This window comes from Bos taurus, chromosome 15 (assembly GCF_002263795.3).
Source record: "Bos taurus isolate L1 Dominette 01449 registration number 42190680 breed Hereford chromosome 15, ARS-UCD2.0, whole genome shotgun sequence".
NCBI lineage: Eukaryota > Metazoa > Chordata > Mammalia > Artiodactyla > Bovidae > Bos > Bos taurus.
This window is the reverse complement of record NC_037342.1, coordinates 46801504-46827755: the sequence shown is the minus strand read 5'-3', so window position 1 is coordinate 46827755 and position 26252 is coordinate 46801504. Positions and strand designations below refer to the sequence as shown.

The window sequence follows — 26252 nt, the reverse complement described above, 5'->3', positions numbered from 1 at the left end:
TTTCTTGGGGCCCCAGCCCCACAGATAAAGGGTGGGAAAGAAAAATGAGCACAGAATAGAGATTTCCCTTTTATACATATTGCAACAAGTTCTCCAGAAAACATTCATCAGAAATAAATTAAAAAGTCCTCTTGCCACTGCCTCCAAACATAAAAAGGAGCCTACACCCTGGCCCCAGCCCAGGCCACTCAAGGCCCTGATTGTCCATGGAAGAAAGTTAAGGATTGAGGGGCCCGAAGCCTGAGACAGGAGGGCCAGACCCCTCCTCGGAAGTATCCAACAAGAAAGGCGAGGTGACAGCGTGTGCCTGGGAGATGGCAGCCAACTCCTTGAGAAACTCAGGGAAAATGACTGCACAGTAGACAGCATTCTTGACTCGCAGAGCCTCACCTTGGCGCTCAGGGGCCCCACCCCGGGCGGGTAGGACCGGCGTCGAAGCCCCAGGGGAGCCCCCACCTAGGCCAAGTCCTGCGCCACCATCTCTCCCAGGCTGGAGAACCATCTGTGCCGCCTGCCGAGCCCTGGTTGGACTGTGTGCATGCCGCAGGAGTAGCTCCCCCAAGGACGGCCTCCGGCTCTTCACTGGGAACAAACAGGAGTGTCGGGAAGGTGCTGAGGTCAGGCAGAATCCCTTGGCCTGGGAGAGGAGAGTTCCCCACCTCACCCTACCCCCACCTCCCAGGTTCATGAACTTTTCAACTAGGACTCTTAACACTTAAGTGCTGCCTGCTCAGCCTCCTTCCCTCTATCCAGCCATCCCACCAGTCAACCATCAGGCTCAGTCAACCCTTCAGACACTTCACAACCCTTCAGACACTTCAGACAGGACCACTCCCTTCTCCAGGTCCCTTTACCTTAAGGGATTCTCTTACTGCTCCTCCCTTTCCAATCACTATTCTAGATCACTAAGCTCTTTCTCCCCCATCTGTAACATGCCCTTACTTCCTGCTGCCTAGCACGCTCCTGTACTGGAGTCAAACACTTCCCCTTTCCCCCTGCCCATCTATGACACCTCAGCCACATCCTCTGCTCCTTCAATACCCACAGGGGCTATATATGCAATCAGAGTTCAGTGACTTTATCAGATCTGTCACACACTGCTATCCCTCCAAGATCTACTCTCCTGTGCTACCAGTTGGCCTTCCACCAATTCCTTTCCTATAACCACCAAAGCTACCCTCCCACTGGTTGTGGCCAGACAACTACATGTCAGTTCAAATGAACCACTGAAAATACTGCCTTTTCTCCTCTAATTTCCTGCCAACACTGCTGGCCCTGGATGTATTCTTGTCCCTGTCCAAGACCTAGGGCCTAGACTCTGGGGATCTTAGTCTCCAGATCATGATATCATTCCCATTCTCTCCCTCTAATACTGGTGACAGATATACACTAAACAGATACATTAAATGTGGCTTTTAGAGCCCATTATAACCAGGTTCACACACTTCCTCCCACCTCTTCTTGAGACTCTACAGAGCCCCTGGCTTTGGCATCCACATCTATCTGCTCCCCCTGGAACCCTCCAGGCTCTCTTCTCATGCTTCTGTAGCCCCTTCTGCCTTAATTTTGTTCTCCTTGATGTTTTCATCCCTGGCCTAATCCCCCTAACCCCAACTCTCCTCTAATTTGGCCTCCACCAACTTCCCATTTTACTGCCCTATCACATTGCATTTCAATAACTTGTTCTCATGTCTTCTCCTCAAACATTAATCTGTGAGTTTAAGGGCTTACACTCTGTCTTATTTACCTCTATATCCCAGTGAACATAGTACCAGGACTATGGAAGCAAGATTACTTCCTGGCACTAGACCATGAGGAAATCATGCTAAGAAACTTCAACTGGGCCTTCACAGCTATATAATAACCCTCCTGGTACTCTTCCCAACCTACACACTTTCCTCCGAAAGCCCTCATCTCACCTCTGCTTTCTTGCTCAGTGTATTATTCTGCCTCCTACTTTGATTAGCAAATAAAGGATGACTTCAATTCCCTAAAATTTCCTCTACATCTCAAAACTCCACTGGTAGATATAATTTCCTCCCTTGATTTCTCAATTGCCTCAAAGGGGGAAAAAATTTCCCTGGTGCTCTGGATCCTACTTACTTCCACCACCTTTGGGACCTTGCTCCCTCAGTTATGACAATCCTCTAGTCCCCATCTAGATTATCAGCTTTTTGAAAGTAAAGATCTCATCTTGCACTTCCATGAGTCTCCTGTACCAAAGACAACACCACATGGCAAGCACGCAGATGCACTGTGTGCTAAATCACTTCAATCATGTCCAACTCTTTGCAACTCTATGGACTGTAGCCCACCAGGCTCCTCTGTCCAAGGGATTCTCCAGGCAGGAATACTGGAGTAGATTGCCATACCTCCTTCAGGGGATCTTCCCGACCCACGGATCAAACTCGCATGTCTTATGCCCAATGCATTGGCAGGCAGGTTCTTTACTACTAGCACCACCTGGGAAGCTCAAGCACTCAGACACTTGCTGATAAAAGATCTAAATTTAAAACATCATATATAACTCTTCATATATAACTCTTCCTTCTTCCTCATATCTCACAACTACTCGCCAAACTCTGCCAATACTTCTTTCCCACTTCCACCTTATCAAATTCTTCCTATTTCTACTGTTCTAATTCAAGCCTCACAGGTCACATCTGCATTATGGCAGACGCTTCCTGATTGCTCTTCTGACTCCATCTTCTCCTAACTCCAATGCACCTAGCACATGAACTTACATACTTATCTCTCCACTCCCACATATAGGACCTCCAATTGGTATCTCACTGCCTAAAAGTTTACAACTTCCACCTATCCCAACTTCTACTCTAAGAACCTTCTGCTGTGATGATATCTTCCCAGCCTTACTACCAACTGTTCCACCACCTTCCAAATTCCCTGCTCCAGCTAAACAGTTCATGCTATCTCCTGAACAAATAATAGTCATCCCACTCCTTTGCCACCCAAGTCCTACCCATCTCTCAAGACCCATGTCAAATGTCATATCCTTTACCAAACTTTAACAATATTGCAACCTAAAAAAAAAAAATCTCAATCTAGAAACTATTCTGTCCCCTTGCCTGTCCCCAGCTTCTAGAGTAGTTTTTGCTGGTACTGTTGATTTGGCTCTCAGTGGACACAACTATTTTTCCTCTGACCAGAAACTTGAAGATAAAATCAAGAGTCCACTCTCTGCAACTCTCCAGTTCTCACCACAAGGCTTCAACCTTAATAAGAATTCAATTAACCTGAGCTAGTTAGTTGCCTAGGGAAGATGGGGAGGCGGTGGCAGGGTAGACCTCACCTAGGGAATCAGATCGGCGGGGGGCAGGTCCTGCTGCAGGGCCCTCGGTCCAGTCCAACTTGCCACGGGCAATGAGGTACTTCTTGGCTTTGGATAGCAGTGCTGGAAAGTCCTCCTGGGAGGCTGCAAAGCTCTCAATCTTATTCTTCACAGAGCCCAGCACCTATGAAGCACAACTTCATGACATTTCTGGGTGGCTTCAGACTGACACAGTCCTTTCTAGCCCCACCGGGCCTGTTCCCAGCACCCCCAGGGCTACTCCAGCTGTGGGCCTGGCCCACTGTGGAGCCTGGACGCACCCATGCACGCATGCATCGCACACCTGCAGCAGGGACTTGACACTGGGCTGGAAGACCATGTTGGTGTTGAGCAGGAAAGAGCGGAGCAGGGGCTGGGGGTGACAGGCCAGCTGGGCCACCAGCCCCGTCAGCAGGAAGTTGACATAGACGGAGTTCTGCAGCATATTCTCGAGTTTGGCAAAGAGCACAGCCATGAAGGGGCCTGGGGAGGTGGGCACAAGGATACAAGGCCTGAACACAGTGCACGTCACACACATTCCTCCCCAAAACGAGATCCCCCACTAGGTGAAAATTATTTGTATTTCAGTCTCTGGGAATGTTTAAATATCCTGTGAACACCTATTCTGGACAAGATAAAATGGCAGACACCACATGGACCCACAAGAAGGCCAGATGCCAGCTTTATACACATTCTAGATGAAGAGCCAGACCACAGGCTCTGGAATTAGACAGACTTGATTAAATTTGAGCTCTACCATTTACTAGTAAAATTACTAGATGAATCAAAACTCTCCAAGCACAGTTTCCTACTTGTTAAAATAAGAAAAACACCCACATCACAAGGTTATTAAGAGGATCAAAGAGAGACTGATACACAGCATTTAGGTCAAAATCTAGCAAATTTTAAGTATTCAATAATAACTATAAGCTATATGATATTTCTCAATTTTTTAAAAAGCTTAACCCAAGAGAACAACTGAAGAAAGAACAAGTGACTAAGTGATTAGAACCAAAAGAAGAAACAAAGTTACACACAAGACAGAGAATAACACTAGACCTGAGTCAAAAATAAAGCCACAAGAAAGCAAAATGAAGGCAAAGAAGGTGACTATATTGATCAACTTAAAAGGGGAGAAATCTTTGGAGAACCAAAGGAATAATCAGGTCTGTTCAAGAACTGGGAACGAAAATGGTAAGATAGAATCTGTAGGGAAAAAAAGAGCTTAGTTCAGGGCCAGAGAAAACTGATCCAGGACAGACTCTTTGGTGGAAAAGAGACTAGCAGAAGGGATTAGAATGACCTTCTAGAAGAATTGGCCTCAACTGAGCCAGGTCACCAACACTAGTACAGTAGAACCATCACAGTCTATCTGGTCAGGAATTTGTGGGAGAAAGGGACTGTGCCTATGAACTGCCCTAGGAATTAAGCCAGGAGAACAATGAAGGGCAAGAGACACTGAATCCTGAAAAAGATCATAGAACAGTCTTCACTCCACACACACATGACTAGCCTTAGCTCTAAATCAACTCTTGGTTTAGCAAGGTCCTAAGATATCCCTTATCATCTCCAGGGGACTTTTTTGCAAGACAAAAAGCTCAGATGAGTTTATGAAGAAGAAAAAAGACAGAGAGCTTCAGTTAACACTTCAATAAAGTGGTAAAACCTGCACACCACCTTCTAGTGGCATAGAAAAGGAAAGAGCAAAGCAGAGGCTAAGTAAATGAATACACCTATTCTCTATAGTCTGCAAGAGTTGTTATTACTCCAGAGCAAAAGCCCTGATGATATGCAAGCAGTGTGGCAGTATATCCCAGGCCCAGTTAGAACGTGTACTGATTGTACTGATCAATGCACAATAACCTCACTACAAACATGTGAGGAAGACATGTGGCGCCTTGGTCAACTACTATCTGCCATCCGCCCAAGATAATAATCCTGAACTACCACATGCTGAGTTCTCACAATATACCAGCATCACAGTAAGTGATTTACATGCAACAAAGACATAGATGGGACACTAACTCAAGGAATGTCTAGTCCAAATCACTACACAGCTTCCCAGAAGTGTCTCCCCAACAACCCCCAGGATGGTATGTAGAGGAGGGACAAGAGCCAGGTGCGAGCTGGGCTGGGTAAAGCAGGGTCAAACAAAAACAAAATGCAGTTAGCCCAGCCACTCAGGCCAGGTCTAACCCCAGGGTCTTTGGAAGAAACCAAAAGAACTTAACTGGAGGAGTCAAGGCCAGCGCTGTCATTTTCCCTGATTGTGGTATGTCACTGATCTAATTTACCCAGAGGTATTTCACTCTACCTGCTGCAATTCTTACCACTACCCATAAACCCTTAGAAAGGCTTACCGAGCAGTCAAGGCAAGGTACAAGTATAGGAAACAGGAGAAACTTGAAACTGAGCCCTTCTCTAAAGAGGCTGGGAGAAAGGAGGCCAGGGCTGAAGAAGGAAACTACATCAGAGAGCTGACTGTGGGCCACAGAAGAGCTGACAGGAGACCCAACACCCAGACAGATACACTGGTGGGAACAGCATGGAACGGCATGATTTACAGGTGCCTCACAAACAGGACAGGCCATGTCTTCCACATGGTTCAGATGTATTACTGTGATTTACCAGGAAACACCAAACACAAAATATCCTGATCACACATTCCAGGAAACGGCCAGACTGAGGAAGAGTTGGAACATGCACATAGGACAGACATATAAGGCTCAGACAAAAGTCAATACTCAAACCAGCACAAGCATGGAAGACGTACAGACAGACACAGAGACACAGTATGACATGATATGTATCTGGAGGGGACCCAAGCAAAATGGATGAGGAGCTAGGCAAGTACACAGGAATGACATGGCCAAGAAGTCTCAGAAACTAGCACAAACAGGTCGAGAACATGCAAAGAGTACACAAAGGAGAAGACCTAGGCTAAGTAGCTTACCAGTGAAGGGCTGGCTTGGCAGCTGGTTGAGAGTCCGCAAAGGGCTGCTGAGGAAGGGGCCAGGGGGCTCAGGGGAACAGGTGAAGCTCTCGTAGGCCTCCTCCTCCTCAAGAGGTAGTGAAGGCTCTAGAGGGGGCTCAGAGCCAGCACCCCCATTGCTCAATGCCACCTCCAGCTCCCGAAGCTCCTGCCCAAAGCCCTCTAGTCCTGCCATGCCCTCAGAAGTGTCCTCTAGTGGTTCCCCAGCTCCCTCCTTTGGCACCCGACGAACCTTCTTGGCCCCCTCAGGCCATGGTCCTGGCAGCCCATTGAGCTGGGGAGGGGGCAGGTGGCCAAGGCTTTCCCGTGCACCCCCAGCCAGCCCCCCACTCCCCAGCTCTTCCTCCTCCCCTCCCCCCGCATTGTCCCTGCCCTCCTCAGGCAGTAGGCTGCGTTTCTTAGTCCGGGAGCCAACTGGACTAGGCTCAGGAGGGGGCCGCTCGCCATCATAGGGGGCAGACCAGGTACGGCAGGCTTGGACACAGCGGTCCACACCACGGCGCGCCTCACGCAGATACTCCAGGTAATTGTCTTCCAGCTCACCAGGCTCCTCCACAGGGCTGGGCCGGCGGCCAGGGCTAGAGGCTGGGGACGTAGCAAGCCCTGGTGAGCGAGGGGCTGGGGCTGGGGACTCGGAGCCACCCAGGCTCTGCTGTCGCAGGAAGAGGGCTAGACGAGATGGTGTGGAGGGCCGGTGTACAGTCACCACAGAAGAGGAGTCAACACTTGGGCTTCCAGGGCCTGCCGAGGGGAAAAAACATAAGAGGGATCAAAGAGACAGAGGTGCAGGAGGAGGGATGACACAACATGGGTAACTACAAGAGAAGCCAACAGAGCAGCAGAAATGTGACTGATTCGGACAGCTGACTCTCCACCACTCAAATTAAGCTTTTCCTCATTCAACACCACCCTCACCACCATCACCATGAAAACAACAGAAACAGAAGAGCATGACCAGAGTGAAGAAAAGGAACGGCTCTGCTCAGAAGCTAAATTTCTCTGGCAGAGTTAATGATCCACCCTCCAACACCTCTCACCAACTTCCCTAAAGATGGAATGCCACTCACGGCCACCTCCCTCCTTCCACCCTGGCCCCGCCTTCTTGCTAGGCTACCCAGGACCCAGGCCATACCCGTTGTGTCCTCCCTTCTCCCTGCCTCTCTGCTAGGCCCACCTCGTGCCCACGAGGCATGCTCTGGACGAGATGGGCTGGAGGCATGGTGCCGACAACAGCGTGGGATTAGGGAGAGAAACTTGTCTGCAGCTCGTCCATACAGGTCCACGTCACGCACAGCCGGCTTCTGGCTCAGCATCACATGGTTACACGGGACAAGATACCTGGGAAAGAGAGCACAAAAGAAAGGATAGATCAGGAAGGAAGGACAGGGTTTGGGAGAACATCAGTGGAACTACATGGCTAAGCCAGGTTTCAAGAGGACATGCACAAGCAACCCCCATGCAACCCATCACCCCAGCAGTGCACAAGGCACCGACAGCCCTGAAGGTTCAGGATCAGCCATCCCTCAGCCCTGCCCCAACAGCTACCTGAGAACCAGCTGCAGCAGGACATCCTCACAGCTGAGGTTCAGAAGGGTCCTGAAGAGACTCAAAGACACCATGCAGAGCTGGGGGGGTGGGGGGGGATGGGGCGGAGATGAGTCACTGTAAGAGCTCTCAGCCCTTCAGGATATTTAACAAATGGGAACCGCCCCCCACAACCTGAGGCCCGAGCAACCACTCCTAAAACAACAATGGCACAGGGCTTGGCATGTAACAATCATTCAAATATTAAACAAATAATTACACTATCTTTGTGGTCAAGACATCATTATTTACAGATAGGAACAAACCGTGTGCCAGATTTAATGCATTTCTATAGACCACATACTTGTCATCAAACTCTGGCTATATATACCTGGCAATAGAGATTCTAGCAACACTTAAATGGAAGGAATACCCATGAAGAGACCCCAGGAAATACTGGAACTGAGTGAATGTCTAACAGGAGACAACACAACATGATAACTAAGTGAATGCCAGTCAGCAGACTATAGCAGCATAGTAACTGAATGCCTACCAGCAAGAAACCAGAGGGAACCTGGAAGAATCCCAACTGGGAAGTGGGTGGGGGCTGTGAACATGGAGTGTGAGTCACCTCTCCAACACCAGTGTCTCTCGGAGAAGGTAGGATAAAGAAAAGTTCAAGGGCAGCTGACAGGAAAAGGAAAAAATAGGTGGGTCCAGAACAAGGGAAATCTTTTGTTTTAGGAAAGCAATAAGGGTGGTTCACCTCTAGCCAGGCAAAGACAGCAGACACATGTAAGTTCTCCCTTCCTCCGCTGAATCCCCAAGCGCTGTCTCCGTACTTCCCTTATGACAAGTATACTTGAGCTCCTCGAAGACAAACACTGGGTCTTAGTCTAGGGCACTACCTCCACAGTCTAGGTGTTCATCATTTACCAAATGACTGAGGGGAAGTTAAAAGCCAGTCATGGTGGGAAAGAGATAAGATAGCAATTCACATTTTAGTCAGCATGGATATTTACCCTAAATTGACCATTTTAACTAGCACTCAGTCTCATTAAAACATGAGTTTTAATGAAAACACCCAGACTCATTAAAGATTGTATGGTAGGTAGAAAAACGGCCCTCAAAGATGTACAGATCCTAATCTCCAGATCTTGTACCTTTTTACCTTACATGTCAGAAGGGACTTTGCAGGCATGATTAAGGTTATTAAGGAATTTAAGTTGAGGAGAGTAGCCTGGATTATCCAGAGGGGCCCAATTAAATCACATGAGTCTTTAAAAGCAAAGAATATTTTCTAGTTGGGTCAAAAAGGAAGAGATTTGAACCGTGAGAGGGACTCCATCCACCACTGATGGTTTTGAGGGTGGAAGGAGTCATAAGTCAAGGATTTAGCTGGTCTCTAGAAGCTGGGAATGGTTCCCAGCTGACAGCCAGCAAGAAAATAGTAATCTCAGTCCTTTAACTACAATTAAGTAAATATGACCAAGGACTAAAATGATCAAGGAAATGGATTTTCTCCTGGGGCCTCCAGAAAAGACACTGCCCAGTTGACATTTTGATTTTAGTAGGGTAAGGTTAGTACCAGATACATGACCTACAGAACGGTAAGGTAATAAATTTGTGTTGTTTTAAGCCACTATGTTTGTGATAATTTGTTATGATAGCAATAGGAAACTAATACAGATACTCAGGTACTCAGACTAGCTAGCAGCATTATTCACCTTAAGCCATGAAAGTCAGGCTATAGTGGTTACAAAATCAGGCCAATAGGAATCAAGCTTAAAAGGGCCAAACACAGGAAAGGGAAAGCACCTGCATGTTTAACATGGGAATCCTGAAATCAGAACAGATTTGGTTCCTCCAAGAACAGAGAGCCAAGAATAAATACCCAAAGACCACGAAAGGCTCCTGAAACCAGAGGACCAAATGCAATACTAACAGAAATATGTGCTAAAGACTAAAGACACTGAGGGAGAATCAAAGAAATTAGGGTAAGATTAAGACAAAAACAAGATGGACAGAGCCCAGCACAGGGGGAAAAAAAAAAAATCAACCCTAGGAAGGAAATCAACACTCTCAAAACATGAACAGGACATTCTATGAAGCCAAATAGATTTAAGACAATGGTCGAACTTCAGCATAATTAGAAATAAAACTTTTTCAATATCTTTGTAAAATTAAAGCTTTGTCAACTATTTCCTATTGGTTTATACCAATAATTCTTAAGCTAAGGCATGTGTCATACTTACATTTTGGAGTATTATAAAAGTTCACATGCCTTGGGCCTACTTCCAAAGAATATAACTCAAGAGACCTAAGGCAGAGCTTAGAATCTGTTGTTGTAGTTATTGTCATTTTCCAATTTTAGGGTGTACACTTGGTTCAGAAACTCTGGTCAAATCAGAGTCAGTCTAAAAATCTCACACATACCTTAAACTTAGCTATTCAGGAGAATGTCAAGTATACAAAACATAGCTATCCAGAAATCCTACCTACCTCAAACCCTGCTACCAGGTATCTCAGGTAACTGGAACAACTTTCCAGAACCCTTAGTGATCCAAGAACTTCTACTTCAAACACAAAGACCCAGAGAACTTCAATTATTTGTAATAAAAGAAGGAAATAAAAGTGGTGATAGAGCCAAAATAAATGCCATAAAGTGCATGGCTAAACAAATGCTTTATTTCCCCCAGAAGGACAGTAGGTCTTTATTACTTAGACAACTTATTCCTATTTTATATATATTTCTATTGGTTAAAATCTAACCTTCTTACCATGGTCTACAAAGCCATGCATGATCTGAATCTTACCCACCTCTCCCTCCTTTCTTCCCCATGCTCACTACACCTCCAATCACACTGGTCTTTTATCTTCTCAAATACATTTCATTTCCTCTCCCCAACTGTGTCCTTTGCAAGCACTGCTCCCTCTGCCTAGACTGTTCTTCTGCTTGCTCTTTAGTAGGCTAGCTCCCTCATGACCTTTAGGTCTCAGTTCAATGTCATCTCCTCTGAGAGGTTTTTTGATTACCCTACTGGCTTAGATGGTAAAGAATCCACCTGCCAACACATTTTCAAATTTTAATCCTGGGTTGGATCCCTGGGTCAGGAAGATCCCCTGGAAAAGGGAATGGCAACTCACTCCAGTATTCTTGCCTAGAGAATTCCAGGGAGAGAGGGCCTGGCAGGCTACAGTCCACGAGGTCACAAAGACTTGGATACAACTGAATGACTATCACTTTCACTCTCTGTTTTCTAAGCAGCCTGTTTTTTATAAAAATGACCTCAACTTTCAATTATTTCAGTTATGTGTTTGCTTCTCTACCTACTCTGTGAAGGAAGCTCCATGAAGTCAGCAAAAAATGCTTACCATTATATCCTCAGTACCAGAGACCAATATAGTGAACACACTGAACATTCGATCAAAACCTTCAGGAGGAAGGAATGTTACTAGGTAGGCAGGCAGATGGGTGCCCCAAGTTACAGCAGTTCAAATACAGAAAACTCAAAAGGAAGTACAGGTAAACACACTAGTTATAAAGCAGGCTCAGAGCCTGAAGAGGTGATCTCGAGTCACCCACAACAAACCACAGAGCACTACACAGCTGAAGAGACTCTCAGGTCAATGCCATATTACAAGTGCTGCACAATGGCAAAACCTATAGCCATGAGTGGCCAAAGTCATTCATAAAATATAACTGTCCTGTGTATATCCAGATATTACAAAAGCAGGGAAGCACATTGAAAATGTTCCCAAAATAGTTAAAAGTTTAACACTAGAAAGAAAATGCCACCTAACTTTGAAGTGATTACTGGAGACAAAGACCAAAGAAGGGCAGAAACACCCTCCCAGAACAAAGGCTGGAGAGAGGAGATGGCTCACCCAGGTAAGCCAGGACAGAGGTAGGGGCCATACCCGGGAGTTGCTGCCAATACGGGCAACAAGGGTGTCAAGGATGGTGTGGGTGTCATGCCGGTGTAACAGCAGGAATCTCAGGAAGGTACGGAGCAAGGCGGGCTCTGAAATACTCCGTAGGAAAAGTTCCAGATAGGCGGTACTGGCGATCATCTCCTCCACAGAGGTCTGAACGAAGGGAAGGTAAAGTTCGGAAATTTAGGGCTTCCCCACATATACACAAAGCCATTTTCCTTAAGTTCTAAGGAGGTACCAGGAACAGACAGGGAAAAAGGGAGGAGTACCCTGCCCACTGCCACCCACACTGGTCCTGGCACTGAGGTAACCACTCCTCAGCCTAATCCCCTAATCTGCCTTGCCACCATGACTCTCACCTTGTGCAGGGCAGGGCCCATGACTGGCACCAGGAACCCATTATGGATATAATCAACCAGCTGCTTTTGCACCAGAGGATGAGCCACCTGTATGGGTACAAAAAAGAGGATGGAGGATTTTGAAGGGTGCTACTGTCAGAAAGGGAGCAAAATGTTAGAATATATATATATGCACCCTCCCCTCAAGCTGAAAGAAAATCAGAACTCCAGAGATTGCACCTTCTCCCACCCCATTTCCCCAGATGAGCAAGGGCCAGAGCTCCTGGGAACCCCAGTCCCACCTGAATGACTGCATTGCAGAACTCTAGAGAACTCATGAAAAGCGCAAGGGCTGGCACTCCAAGCCAATCTTCCCGTCGCAGGCAGTGCCAATCATCCCCTGGAACTTCAATCTTTCGGGGCAGTGACGAGTACAGGGCACTCAGCCCTGTGGCCAGCACCTGGGGGCCATCCCCAAGGACAGGTTACCAAAGGCACAGACAATATAAAAAATGAAAACAGGGAACTATTAACCCAGAGTTTTATGGAACAGGGATAAAAGCTATTACCAGAGCAGATATTTAGTTACCCAAGGTGCCAAGACATCACCTGGGAACACTGGCCCATGAAAAGCCTTCATACCTGCCTTATCCACATAAGCCCAAGTTTCATCCCCACCCCAATTCCAGGTGTTACATTCAAACCCAGGGGGCTACTTGCTAAAGGAGAGGGCCCCGGTGCATAGCCCCTCCACACCTCCTAAATAGGAAGGTGCCTACACCATACCCTACACCCATCCCAGGAGGTGCTGACCGGGCAGAAGTAAGAGTGATCTGCGATGTAGCAGCCCACAGTGGGACTTCCAGCTGATAGAGCCATGAGCAGGAGTAGGGCGTCGCGGGCCTGCTGGCCCAGGGTGCCCTCTCGATGGACAAAAGGGACAAGGCGAGAAAAGAGGAGAAGACGGGGAGCAGCTCCAGGTTCAGGAGGTGGCTGCAGGAAGAACTCGAGCAATGAAGGCTCCCGGGCCAGACACACGCACAGCTGGCTGAGAAGTAGCACCAGGCCTTCATCCAGTGCTGGGCTACTGGGCACAGGGCGGCCACAGGCATCCAGCAAGATCAGTAGAGCCTCACGAACTGGACCATGCCGCAACAGGGGCTGGCGAGCTTCGCTCACTAGCATCTCAAAGAGTTTCAGTTGCTCAGCCCGCCGTTCCTCAACCCCATCCCCAAGCTCATCCCATTGAAGCTGCCATGTCAACACACGGGTTAGCAGATCCTCACGCAGAGCAAACTCAAGCAGGGGCCCAGGAGCTGTGGGGACCAAGGGCACTGCGCGATCCTCTGCCAGGAGTGTCAGCATCTGGTAAGTGTGGTTGCGCACGGCACTGAGATCATCAGCACCCCCAGGAGCTGCCCGAGGCCCCTGCCGTTCCAGGATTCGCACCACCTGGGGAATCAGGACAGATAAGAGAAGGAATCTAAAATAAGGTGACTAGATGATAAGGTGAGAGAACACAGAAATTTAGAGGGACTCAGGCAGGTAGTAGACTGGGCCCTTTGGTATACAGTCTCCTACCTGGGACCAGTGATTCTTGAAAACCATGAGGCAAGTCTCAGGGTCAGCCATGACAGGGGTCTGCAGACTGGCCCCTTGTGGTACACGGTGCCCAGGGCCCCGGGAGGCCAGTCTGCTCAGCCAGTTCATCCTCTCCATAAGGCAGGCTGGGCACGGCCAGCGGCCAGAGAGTCACACTCTGAGAACTTGCCAGCTGGAGGTTTTCTCCACCTGTGTCTCTAGTCTGCTTCATCCGGTCTGTAGGAGCCAACAACTGTCCATGGAGCCAGAAGATACACCAGGCTGGAACAGTGAGCCCAGAGGTCACTGCCCAATCCAGGCCTACAAATCTAATTCAAAGAGAAAGAATAGAGAGGTTAACAGAAGTTTGCTTCTTTCTACCACCCAACAGGAAGAACTCAGAACCACCACTCCACTGAAAACGACACACACAATCAGCACTTTAAAGTCAACACGTGTACAACAGAACTCATTCCAACACCAAACCTGTGTTACTTCCCCAGCCTTCTCCACCTTAATAAATGATAGCAATATTCACCTACTTGATCAGGTCAAATACCTGGGCATCATCCTTCTTTCTTCTTGTTATTACCTCCAATATCCAGTTCATCAGCCTATAATCTATACCCTCCAAACATGCCTCACTATTGCAATAGCTTCCAATCTGGTCTTCATGCCTCCAGTCTTAGCCCTCTGAGAATCTATTCCCCACACAGCAACTAGAGTTTTAAAACATAAATTATACTACATCTCTCCTCTGCTGAAAACCCTCCAATGATTCCCTATCACACTGGTAATAATCCAAGTCCTTTACCTTGGCCTCTAGGGCACTATTTAATCTAATCTGTATAACTTCCTACATGCCCCTTTTCACTCATACTTCACTCATAGAAGCCTTTCTTGAAAACTAGCTCTTTCCTCTGTCTGGAATGCACTTTTCCTGATCTTCACATTGTTCACATCACTCTTTCTGAATGCCATTTCCTCTACTTAACAATTCTATCGAAACTGCATTTTCCCACCTTCACTCTCTAGCTTTCTAATCCTTTCTTCTGCACACTTTTTTATTTTCTGAAAATATTTGTCTATTCATTTATCTATCTTCCCTACTACAATGTAAGCTCACTGAGGACAAGGTTTCTCTGTTGCATCACCAGTACCTAGAGATCAATAAATTATCTGCTGAATGTATAGATGCTCAAGTGAATGAATGAATGAATGAATGAACAAACAATGAACTATCAGGAAATCCAGTCTAGATCTGACTCTAGTCCTCTGGGACTTCTGAGGAAGAAACCTTTTTCTATTACAGGTCCCTCCCTAGAAGCCCACCCAACAGGAAATACACAAACAGATCTTTAACTTGCTGAATAATCTTAAGAGGTAAAAATTCAGAACCAATCAAAAAGCAAAAGAATTTTAATTCTAGAAAAAAATACAAGGATACACTCCCATAAACACACATATACCCACTCCTGTCAGATGCATTCAACATTCACTCCTGCGGACGTGACAGAACACCCACATTAGAGAAAGAGCTGTTGTTCAGTCACTAAGTCGTGTCCGATTTTTTGTGACCCCATGGACTGCAGCATGCCACGCTTCCCTGTTTTTCACTATTTCCCAAAGTTTGCTCAAACTCAAGTCCACTGAGTTGGTGACGCCATCCAACTATCTCATCCTCTGCCACCACATCCATACAAGACTACTGGAAAAACCATAGCTTTGACAAGAAAGACCTTTGTTGGCAAAGTAATGTCTCTGTTTCTTAATATGCTGTCTAGGTTGGTCACAGTTTTTCTTCCAAGGAGCAAGCATCTTTTAATTTTATGACTGCAGTCACTGTCTGCAGTGATTTTGGAGTCCAAGAATATAAAATCTGCTACTGCCTCCACTTTCTCACCATCTATTTTGCCATGAAGTGATGGGACTGGATGCCTTAATCTTAGTTTCTTCAATGTTGAGTTTTAAGCCAGCTTTTTCACTCTCCTCTTTCACCCTTATCAAAAAGCTCTTTAGTTCCTCCTCACTTTCTGCCATTAGAGTAGAATCATCTGCATATCTAAGGTTGTTGATATTCCTCCCAGCAGTCTTGATTCCAGCTTGTGATTCATCCAGCCCAGCATTTTGTATGATATACTCTGCATATATAAGTTAAATAAGCAGGGTAACAATATACAGTCTTGACAGACTCCTTTCCCATTTTTGAACAAGGCCATTGTTCCATGTCCGGTTCTAACTGTTGCCTCTTGACCTGCATACAAGTGTCTCGGGAGGCAGGTAAGGTGGTCTGGTATTCTCATCTCTTGAAGAATTTTTCAGTTTGTTGTGATCCATACTGTAAAAGGCTTCAGCATAGTCAATGAAGCAGAAGTACACATTTTTCTGGAATTCCCTTGCTTTTTCTAAGATCCAACGGATGTTCACAATTTAATCTTTGGTTTCTCTGCCTTATCTAAATCCAGCTTAAACATCTGAAATTTGCAGTTCATGTACTGTTGAAGTCTAGCTTGAAGGATTTTGAGCATTACTTTGCTAGCATGTGAAATGTGTACAGTATATGGTAGTTTGAATTTGACATTGCCTCTCTTTGGGATTGGAATGAAAACTGACCTTTTCCAGTCCTGTGGCCACTGCCAAGTTTTTCAAATCTGCTGGCATACTGACTGCAACACTTTAACAGCATCATCTTTTAGGATTTTAAATAGCTCAGCTGGAATTCCATCACTTCCACTAGCTTTATTTGCAGTAATGCTTCCTAAGGTCTACTTGACTTCACACTCCAGGATGTCTGGCTCTAGGTGAGTGACCATACCATCGTGGTAAACATCTGTTGGCCTCAGCCATGGCTCACAGTTCCTTCTTCATCACATCTACCACCCTCTCAGCAGTAATGGCTCTCAACAATACCTCCTGAGTATAAAAACTTCAGAGGCAAAAAAACAACAACTTCAGAGGAAAGGCATGGTTCAATCATCCTTCCTTTTTATACTCAACAAGGCCTAAAGGAACCCAGAGACCTGCCAACAGACCCACACTTTGCCCTCCAGTTACATTAACCACCACCTCCTTCTACCCAGATACACAGTCTCTCACCACTATCTGCTCACAACTAAAAGGCAGTAACTCTGCTTGCTTAAGGAAACTTTCTTGAGAACAAAAGATAAGTCTTTTTTTTTTTTCCCCAAAAAGACATAATGGGAAGAGCCAGTCCTAAAGAGCAGGCAGTGCCCACTCATTGATTAATTCAGTGTACATCATACCAGTACTGGGGCACTGTGCTAAGGAAGCACTGGAAATACAAAGATGGATAAAAACAGTTGGGGGAGCATAAACAAAAACTTCAATAAATATTATAAAGAGGTATTTACAAAAATGTCATGAGTGCACTAAGGAAAGAAACTAAATCTGCCTGGAAACTGTAAGAGGATTCCAGAAAAGAGGTGATACCTGATGTAAAACATTAACAATGAGATACTGGTCACAAGGAGAGCAGAGCAAAAAGTCTTCTTCATATTAAAAACATTATATACAAAAATACAGCACTGTGAAAGAACATAGTAAATTTAAAGAACAGTTGCAAGTTTGGTGTGGCTTAAACACAGACCATTTAGAGAAGAAAGGACAATGTTAAGTTAAAAGGTAAACATGGGTGAAGGTTATAAATATCACTGAATATCATGCTGAGGAGTTTTATTTATGAACACCCTGGAATAAAGGAGCTTTTTAAACAAGAAAATGGTAAGATCAAATTTGCCTTTAAAAATATGTCAGCTAGCAGTACAAGGTAGAGAGAGACTAATGGCAGTAGACAATTTATAAGAATCTGTTTCAATAGTCCATTTTAAAAAAGGAATGTATGAACTAAAGTCGTAAGAGCAGAATTAGAAAAGGTAAATCTGAGATTCACCTCTATGTCCCACAGCATGTCCCCTGTGATAATGAAAGTGTTTACACCTATAATATCTGTCACTAATAGCAAGCTCCTTGACGAAGAGACCATATCATTCATTCTTCTTTGAAATTCCAATGCCAACATAGTAACTGCCATTCAAAAACATTTGTGGAACAAGATGCTGAATTTAAAAATTATAATAGCTAGCACATATTGAGCACTTATATGTGCCAGTCTCCATTCTAAGCACTGCATGATATTGCTCATTTAAGCCTAATGAAAACCATAGATGTATTATTATCTCCATTTCACACACAAGGAAATCAAAGCCTAGAAAGGTTAAATAGCCAAAGGTACCCAGTTGGTAAGTGGCAAGAATGAGATGCAAATGCAGATAATCAGCCTCCAGATTTAACTTAACCATGAAGTAGAATAAGATCTACCAAATGAATGGAGGATGACAGAAGACCCTAATATGAAGTATAAGAGTCTCAATAAAAGGTAATTCCACTAACAGACTAGGAACACGCAACAAAGGAACTGTGTTTTAGAAGAGAATGAGTACAGTTTTGGACATGTTAAGTTTTTAGACACCGATAAGATCTCCACGATGTCCAGAAAGCAAGTAGAAATTATACTCAAGCTCAAGAGTAAAATCACGACTAGAGCTATAAATCCAGGAGTCACCAGCTTATATGTAGTAGATGAAGCTAAGTAAGGGGATGGAATCATCCGAAGAGATCAGTAATCACAAAAGGAGCCAAAGGTGACATCTTGGGGAAAACCAGGATTTAAAAAAGCAAAGGAGGAGTCTTTAAAAAAGACTAGTGAAGGTAGCCAGAAATGGAAGGAGAAATCCAAGAAATAACCATAATCAAGAAATCAAGGAAAGGAAGTTTCAGGAAACTGGAGGTTGTCCATAGTGCACAGTCTACAGAGAGATAAAATAATGAAAACTAAAAACAGTCAGTTGATTTTAGCCGGTCAGATGGGGAGCCTCAAGGGCAGTTGTCAAGTGAGGAAAAGAAGTCTGAACAAAGTAACAGGTTGTGGATAAATCAGAAGGGGATACCTGACCAAAAAAAAAAAACAAGTATAGTACTAGTCTGAGAAAAAGAAGTACACCACTTTCTCTGAGAAAGGAAGAAAACAGTAAAATATAAAGGATGAGTGCCACTTCCAGTAAATCTGAAAACAAAAAGAGGAAAGCTAATATCTAATACTACCCCCTACCCAACTACTCTTCCCTCCCTCACTCACCCAAGAGAGTCGGGGTGAGGGAGAGAGCAGAGGGGAGAAAATGGAAGTGCCACAGAATGGATACTCAGTCTGTGTATAACCCCACATGGTTTCCTATAAACCATCAAACACAACCACACTGATTTGGATCACCAGCACGGATGCACTAGAAAAAGTACTTATGCGTCTGTCCTAGTATTTAAGATCCCAAGTAGTCATGGGCTGGAGAAGGCAAAGCCAGCAAGTGCGATTACTGGGAAGAAATCTCCCCTGTTCCTAGACCTGTCATTTGTCACATTCTTAGCCCCAGGATACTGCATCATCCTTTGTCAGTTTCCTTAAACTCTGCCCATGCCTTTGTATATATTTACAAGTTGTTTGTTAGTCTTTGGAATTAGGTTCTGGAAGCTGGAGGTGGTTTAGTTTTGGACACGTTAAAACCTTATTTTGCTGAGAATGGTTGCTTGGCCCTTCTTCAGCTCCCCTGGGGATTCACTGTGAGGTGGTGAGGATGGAAGTGTCAGAGTAGGTTAGATCTCTCCTTTCTGTAAGAGATGACAGCCCATTTATCATTAAATTCTTTCCAAACCTAATTTGTGCCATCTGCTACCTTCAAGGACCCTGACTGATACAACAGCATTACTGGTTACAGAATGTTTCCTCAGACATACCTCATCTGAGGACTGAAAACGAATAGAGGTCCTTAAGGTCCAGCAAGAATAACCCATAGTAGTAAATAAAGCATGAACTCTGGAGTCCCTCAAACAAAGGTTTGAATCTCAACCATTTTCCCACTGCATGACCTTAAATAAATCACACATCAGAGCCTGTTTCCTCATCCACAAATTCCTGATGAAATATATATTGTTACTGTTTTAAGATTTAAATAAGATAACCTATGTAGAAGTCTAGGTGCTCTATAAATGACATTTTCCTTCCCACTTTCATCTTCCGTCTCTCAGAGATCCTCATCTCTGACAGAAAGGAGAGATCTAACCTACTCTGACACTTCCATCCTCACCACCTCAAACTGAATTCCCAGGGGAGCTGAAGAAGGGCCAAGCAACCAGTCTCAGCAAAGTAAGGTTTTAATGTGTCCAAAACTAAACTGCCTCCAGCTTCCAGAACCTAATTCCATAGACTAACAAACAGCTTCTACCTTGTGATGTACCTGGGGAACCACTTCTGCTCCACTGCTTGACTAACATAAGGCACTAATCACAGACCCAAGGGGAACTGGTCTCCAGGACTTTCCCTCCCTACCCCACCCCCATTTATTTTCAAAGACCTCAAAGAGAAGAACCACACTTAAATCACTGTCTCAGAACTCAAAAGCTAACACTTAACCTGGACCCTCTTCACCTACTTCAAAAGCCTAAAAGAAAGCCGAGTTCAGTGTTCCTGTCACCTATATAAGACTCCCTCACTCCCTGTTAACCCTGAAAAGTTCAGAACAAGACAAAGAAGAGAATGGAATCACCACCCTATGACTGTGCCTGTTCCTCCCACAGCAAAGTCTACAGAAAAGGAGACCTCTCTTCCCAAATTCACCTACAAGCTCAGTCACAGGGAAAAAAGGAGCTGATCTTTCAGACCTCCCAAATGGCCAGAGCCAAGTACTCACCATAGGGCCCCCAATTCAGACATACAGGCACACTCAGCAAGAGTGTCCACCAACAGCAGGAACAAGGCAGGAAGTGGCTCAGCCCCACTTATGAACCTTTGCCCTGGGTGAGGCAAAGAGAGGGAGAGAGCTGGGGGCAGGGATACACCTGTAACACCTACAGCTGACAGAGAGAGACCAAACAACCTTCTAAGAACAGGTCAGTGAAGTTAAGGCTTCTCATCCCCTTACAAATGTTCTTCCTAGGCTCTGCCTCTTACTGACCTAAGAGGCAGCAATGTGCTGTTACCCTAGATGCTTAAGTGGGAAGATCTGATTAAAACCTCATAGGAATACAAAAGGAAAAAACAAACAAACCCCACCTCATAAGAGCCTACAATCTAGAACTGAGATTACACATATCCTCTCTGCTTGTCTATCGCTCAGCCTATACCTATAAAACAAATGGGATATCAGTGTATGGTCCCAACTCACTCCTCCTCTCCCCAGTACCACCTCTGCTTCTTGCAGGCATCTCCCCACCTGACTCTAGCAGAGCCCTCATAACTCACAACGTGAACTCTATCACATGTTGACTCCCCTTACCAAAGTAAATCCCATGTTGCACATGGCTTTCTCCACCCTCTTTGTGGGAGAGGGTGACAAAGAAGTCAAAGAAGAGGTACAACTGAACCAGATCCTAATGGATGAGGAAAGTTCACTGGGCAGAGAAGAAAAGGCATTCCTAGAAGAGAAAGGAGAAATTACAAAGATTTCAAGGCTTAAAAAAGTAACATGTTTGCTAGGGAGCTGTGAACAATTTATTCAAGCTAGAACACAGAGTGGAGAGTGGTAGGAGATGAGGCTAGTCATGAGTCGAGGCCAAATGATGCCATATTAAGGAATTTGGATGTCATCCTACAGAAGACAAACAGCCAAAAATTTTAAGCATAAAGAGCTCCATTAAATTTGTATTTTTAGAAAGATCATTCCAGGGACGGATTAGAAAAGAGAAAGTCTGATATATATACTACTATGTATAAAATAGATAACTAATGAGAATCTACTCTATGGCACAGGGAACTCTCCTTACTGCTCTATGGTGACCTAAATGGAAAGGAAATTCAAAAAAGATGGGACATATGTATGGCTGATTCATTCTGCTGTATAGGAGAAACTGACACAGCAGTGTAAAGCAAGTATACTCCAGTAAAAAAAATAAATAAAAATTAAATGACAAAAAAAAAAAAATACGAAGGCAGGAGACTATCAGGGGGAAAAAGTCCAGATAAGAGACAAGAAGGAAGTAAACTAAAGCCTTAATTGTGAAGCTATAACAGAAAAGATGAAGCAAACAGAGAGACTATAAAAGGAAATGTATTAAGATTTTAGTGATTGACTACATAGAGGGGGTAAAGGAGCAGAAAGATGGAAGATGACACTGAAGTCCTTGCCTGGACTGCTATATACCATATGGTAGAAAAGAAGACATTCAAAGCAAAGACAATGAGTCCTGTTTTGAACATGTTAACTATGATACCTGTGAACATATACAGGAGATCACTGAGTAAAATGACCGGAACATAGAGAGAAACTAAGACTAGATACAGAGAAGTAATCATCTAATTATGATATACTTTTACATTTCACATTCTCTCTCTAAATTGAAATTATCTTTTCATGTGTCCACCTCTCCCAGTCAGATTGCAAATTCCCTGAGGATACAGAGGACCAGGTCTTATTTATTGACATCTTGTTATCTCATAAAATGTGAGCATCGTAAGGGCAGACTATATGCTGAAGTATCTGCTGAATGAATAAATGAATTCATAAATGAATGAATTTGTCCTCCCAGCACTTAGCAGAGTGCTGGCACACAGCAGAGGTGGAATAAATGGTTACACACAGCACTCCAAACATGTTTCTATCTCTACATTGGCGGGAGCCGGCATATTGCATATTGAGTGCATATTGCATATTGCATATTGAGTGCAGCACTTTCACAGCATAATCTTTCAGGATCTGGAATAGCTCAACTGGAAGTCTATCACCGCCAGGAGCCAGCGTGAGGAACTCCGCCCGTGGCAAAGGTCAGGAGGAAGGAGGCTCGGCATACGCAAAGGTGGGATCGAGCCTCAGGAGTACCCCTGGAAATTCTCGAGCATCTATCCCCCAAACCAGAGTCTGCCTACTTTCTGCTTTGTGCTCTCACCTACACCTCTGACTTTACGGGGGGCTGTCCCCCACTACCTCTCTCTGAAAAAAAGAGTTAACTTACAGCTCCAGTTAATAAAGTTCCTGGGTGTGACAGTGTTTCAACCTACAAACTCCTTTGGAAATCCTCTAGCCTGCCTGAATAGGTTTTTCCGGCCACATGTGACTGCTCAGAGCCTCCCAACTGTGAGAGGCATGAGATGTTCTAAACTGTCTAAATACAGAGTCCTTTGAGCAGTTAAAAGATTGATTAGAAATTTTATTGGTGAAGGGTTTTTCACTTGTTGGGCCAATGTTTGCTGCTAAGTCTCCATATCCCTTACCTGCTGTGTCCATGGCAGTGTACTGATTAATATAACTGGTGTAAATAGTAGCTTTAATGTTTGTAACCTTGGACCCTTGAGTTAATTCTTTTTTGTTGTAGCCCACCACACCTCTGCCCTATAGGAATGCAACTTTAATGCTTTTGGAGGGTGGCGCCTGCCTAATCTCCTTTAGAGAAAAATAAGTTTTCTGAAGAAAGGGTCTTAAAATGTTAACAGGCCTCCAGGCCAGAAGATGATGCAAATCACCTAAACTTTTGCATATGGTAAGTTTGCAGGAAGAAAGCCTGGCTTACTGCATGACTCTACCCCTTCCCCCATTATCCTCTATGCATAACTTAAGGTATAAAAACTACTTCGGAAAATAAAGTGCAGGCCTTGTTCACTGAAACTTGGTCTCCCCATGTCGTTCTTTCTCTCACCTTGTGGCTGAATTATTTCAGCCTCTTTTCTCCACTGAATTTCCTCACTGAGCTATCCTTATTTCAGCTGCTTTTCTCCACTGAATTTCCTCACTGAGCTATCCTTATTTAACCACTCTTTATATCTTTAATTAACGCTTAATTGATCTATTGTTTCCTGATGATCGCCGATGCCATCTCTCCTTCGAATACCCTGGATCAGACGGGGCTGGACCCCAGCACTACATCATCATCCTCATCTATGTTTCATTTTCTCAGATCTATCATTCAGCTATATATCATAAAGCAAAATCCATTACACTTAAAGCACTACAATTCAACAGAGATTCAGTATAGCAAACAGTAAGCTTACCAACCTAGTGCTTTCTCCAGATGATCAAGAATGCACAGTCCCTAAGAACCCTCTGACATACAACTTGATTGACCTACCATTATCGCAATGTGACCCAGGTATTATGGACAACTGTTCCTGTTTTTGCCACATTATTAAACAAAACCTTCAAACCTATGTCACCAACAAAGTCTCTTTAACCTCTTTTGGAAACAGAACAACTACAAATCTTTTAAAAATTTATTTTGCCAGTATAATGTCCTCCATGTCATCACAACTCTTCTTATAAATCACATGCTTTTTATGCCACATCACCTTCACTCTATGTTACAAACTATTTTCCACCCCAAGTCACCCTCATGAGACCAAATCTGGAGTCCAGACTTTGCCACTTTATCACTGTGATCTCTGGCTCCCCAGTTTGATTCTCCATCTATAAAATAAGAATTCCTGCCCTTACATACTTCACAGGGTAACTATATAATTCCAGCAAAACCTGAGATCACTATGCAATCCATATCAAACAGTAATTCTGAGGAAGCATGTGCAGCATGCTTCCTCAACATAATACAGCAGCCACACCATCCCTCTAAATTTCTGAATTTCATGATCCAGTGGAAATAGATTTTAAAGTTTTTAAAATAGGATCATTACTTTTTATTTTGACAAATAGATCAGTTTTTTAAAACCCATCAATTACTGTCACCACTACTTCATCAGTGAGAGAGCACTTAAACACTAGAAGAATAGGAATGATAATCTAAGAATAAATTTATCTTTATGGAAAACTCATGTTCCATATGTTTTTATTTCTCTCCTTCCACCTTGAATAGATAAAAACTTAACCATGGACTGGCACTGTTTTTAACCCAACGTTTAGGAATCACTGCCCTAAAACTCTTTCATTATACATGTAAGTTTTAAGGGTTCTGTCTAGGTAAGATTGCCAAGGGTTCCACTACCATGAAAATCTGCTAGGTCTTCAGAGAGAAGCAATGAAAACACCACAGGACGGTTGTTCCTGAGGCTCAGATTCTTGAATGGAATGGGGACTTGGGCTGCTCCTAATTCTCAGAGAATGGTCTGTTTAGGGAAGATGAACCTCTTCCTGAGGTTGGGAAGGTATCTGCTCTGTGGCAGACTGTCAGTAGAGAGGGAATTTTAATAGTATGGAAGTGGCAATTATCTGACTGCCAACCCAGCTTTCTACAACATTCAAAATTTTTATGTGCATGTGGGTTGGCAGGGAACATGGGACCTGTAAAACGCTAATAAACTGAACCAATTAACATGTCATGAAGGGAGGAATGATTTCAAAGGGATAAGAGAAAAACTTTTGAGGGTGGTAGAAATGTTCAGTATCTTGAAAATGGTGATGGTTTCACAGATGTAAACATATGTCAGAACTCATCAAACATGTACATTTTAAATATGAGTACTTTACTGTACATAAATTAGTTTTAATTTAACTGTAAGTCATCCTGTTTGGAAGTCTAAATACAGCGTTGTATGTAACAAGCCATATTATTTTCATGAAAGTAGAATTAGCAACTTTAAGCAGCTAGTCCAATATAGAAGGCAACCGTCAAAGCCCCACAGCTCAGCACAGATAAGGAGCAGCAGTGGAGTAAGGTTGCCCAGAATCAGGTGAAGAGGAAACAAACATAGGCAGTCATAGCCAAAAAAAATCTCTATGAGAGGGAACATCGCCAAGTCTTCAGTCCCAAGAAATAACTTGAGGAAATGAGGAATTCCAACGATGACTCTGTTAAAGAGTAAGTCTCAAAAATCATTTTCATTATCATTGTTACTATTGTCCATGACATCTTCATGTTTCGATCCTCCAGAATATGTAGAGCCTATGAAGCAGAAGAGCGAAGTGCACATTTCCACCCAAGCTATCCTAACTCAACCTAAAACTACTGCTCTCACTGGGCAGGACACTCCATTCAGAACCGACCTCTCATCTTTATCTAGGTCTCACAATCCTCGTTCCTCCCTCCATGCCCTGCCCTCAGCTCCCTCCTGATTCACCAGCTATCAGCATGTTCCCGCCTCAGCCCTCTCTATTCTCCCTCCCAGCACAGGCCTCAACCCCTCCTCACTCTGGTCTAGCCAGGGCTGTCCCTCACTCCTGCCCACAGGAGCCCCAGCTCCTCACTAAACCGTGTTCACAAGTCCCTTTCACTTGGCCCCTCAGAAAGCATCCCGGCCCTTCATACAACCCAGCTCCTTACTTGCCCACTCACCCGAGGCTCTAATCTTGCTCCCCAACCTTAGACACTCACACCCGGCCCCTCACCACATTCCAGCCCCTCACCCTGTCCCCTCACAAGGAGGGCAGTCACCAAACCCGGTGCCGTCATTCCCCAGTCCCTCATCCCCTCTCGCGCCTCTCCGGGCCCTCTGGCCCTTACTTAGTGTTCACTCACAGAACCCCGACCCTGACCAGGCCCGGTCGCCACCGCGGTGCTAGGTGAGTTCAGGCCGCCATCGCTCCTCAGGCGCACCAGCCGCGCCCCGCCC

At 44.7% G+C, this 26252-nt stretch overlaps 1 protein-coding gene across 6 annotated transcripts; it reads right to left on the bottom strand.

The window, feature by feature from the left end:
• Positions 1–56: 56 nt before the first annotated feature.
• On the bottom strand, positions 57–26244 carry FHIP1B (FHF complex subunit HOOK interacting protein 1B). Of its 6 annotated transcripts, none has more exon segments than NM_001102491.1 (12): positions 57–582; positions 3311–3473; positions 3633–3811; positions 6282–7061; positions 7495–7658; positions 7866–7945; positions 11766–11933; positions 12140–12226; positions 12421–12579; positions 12932–13570; positions 13700–14028; positions 26159–26244. In NM_001102491.1, coding segments are annotated over 11 exon segments (2922 nt in total). In that variant the 5' UTR covers positions 13838–14028; positions 26159–26244; the 3' UTR covers positions 57–217.
• Between the last annotated feature and the right edge of the window lie 8 nt (positions 26245–26252).

Excerpts from the sequence above, each read along its gene's own strand:
- FHIP1B (XM_024975116.2), bottom strand. The coding sequence starts at position 13,837 with ATGGAGAGGATGAACTGGCTGAGCAGACTGGCCTCCCGGGGCCCTGGG. Across the intron at positions 7,946-11,765 it reads GTATTGGCAGCAACTCCCGG|CTCTGCATGGTGTCTTTGAG; the intron begins GTATGGCCCCTA and ends CCACCCCCCCAG. Across the intron at positions 583-3,310 it reads CCGCCGATCTGATTCCCTAG|TGAAGAGCCGGAGGCCGTCC; the intron begins GTGAGGTCTACC and ends GTTTGTTCCCAG.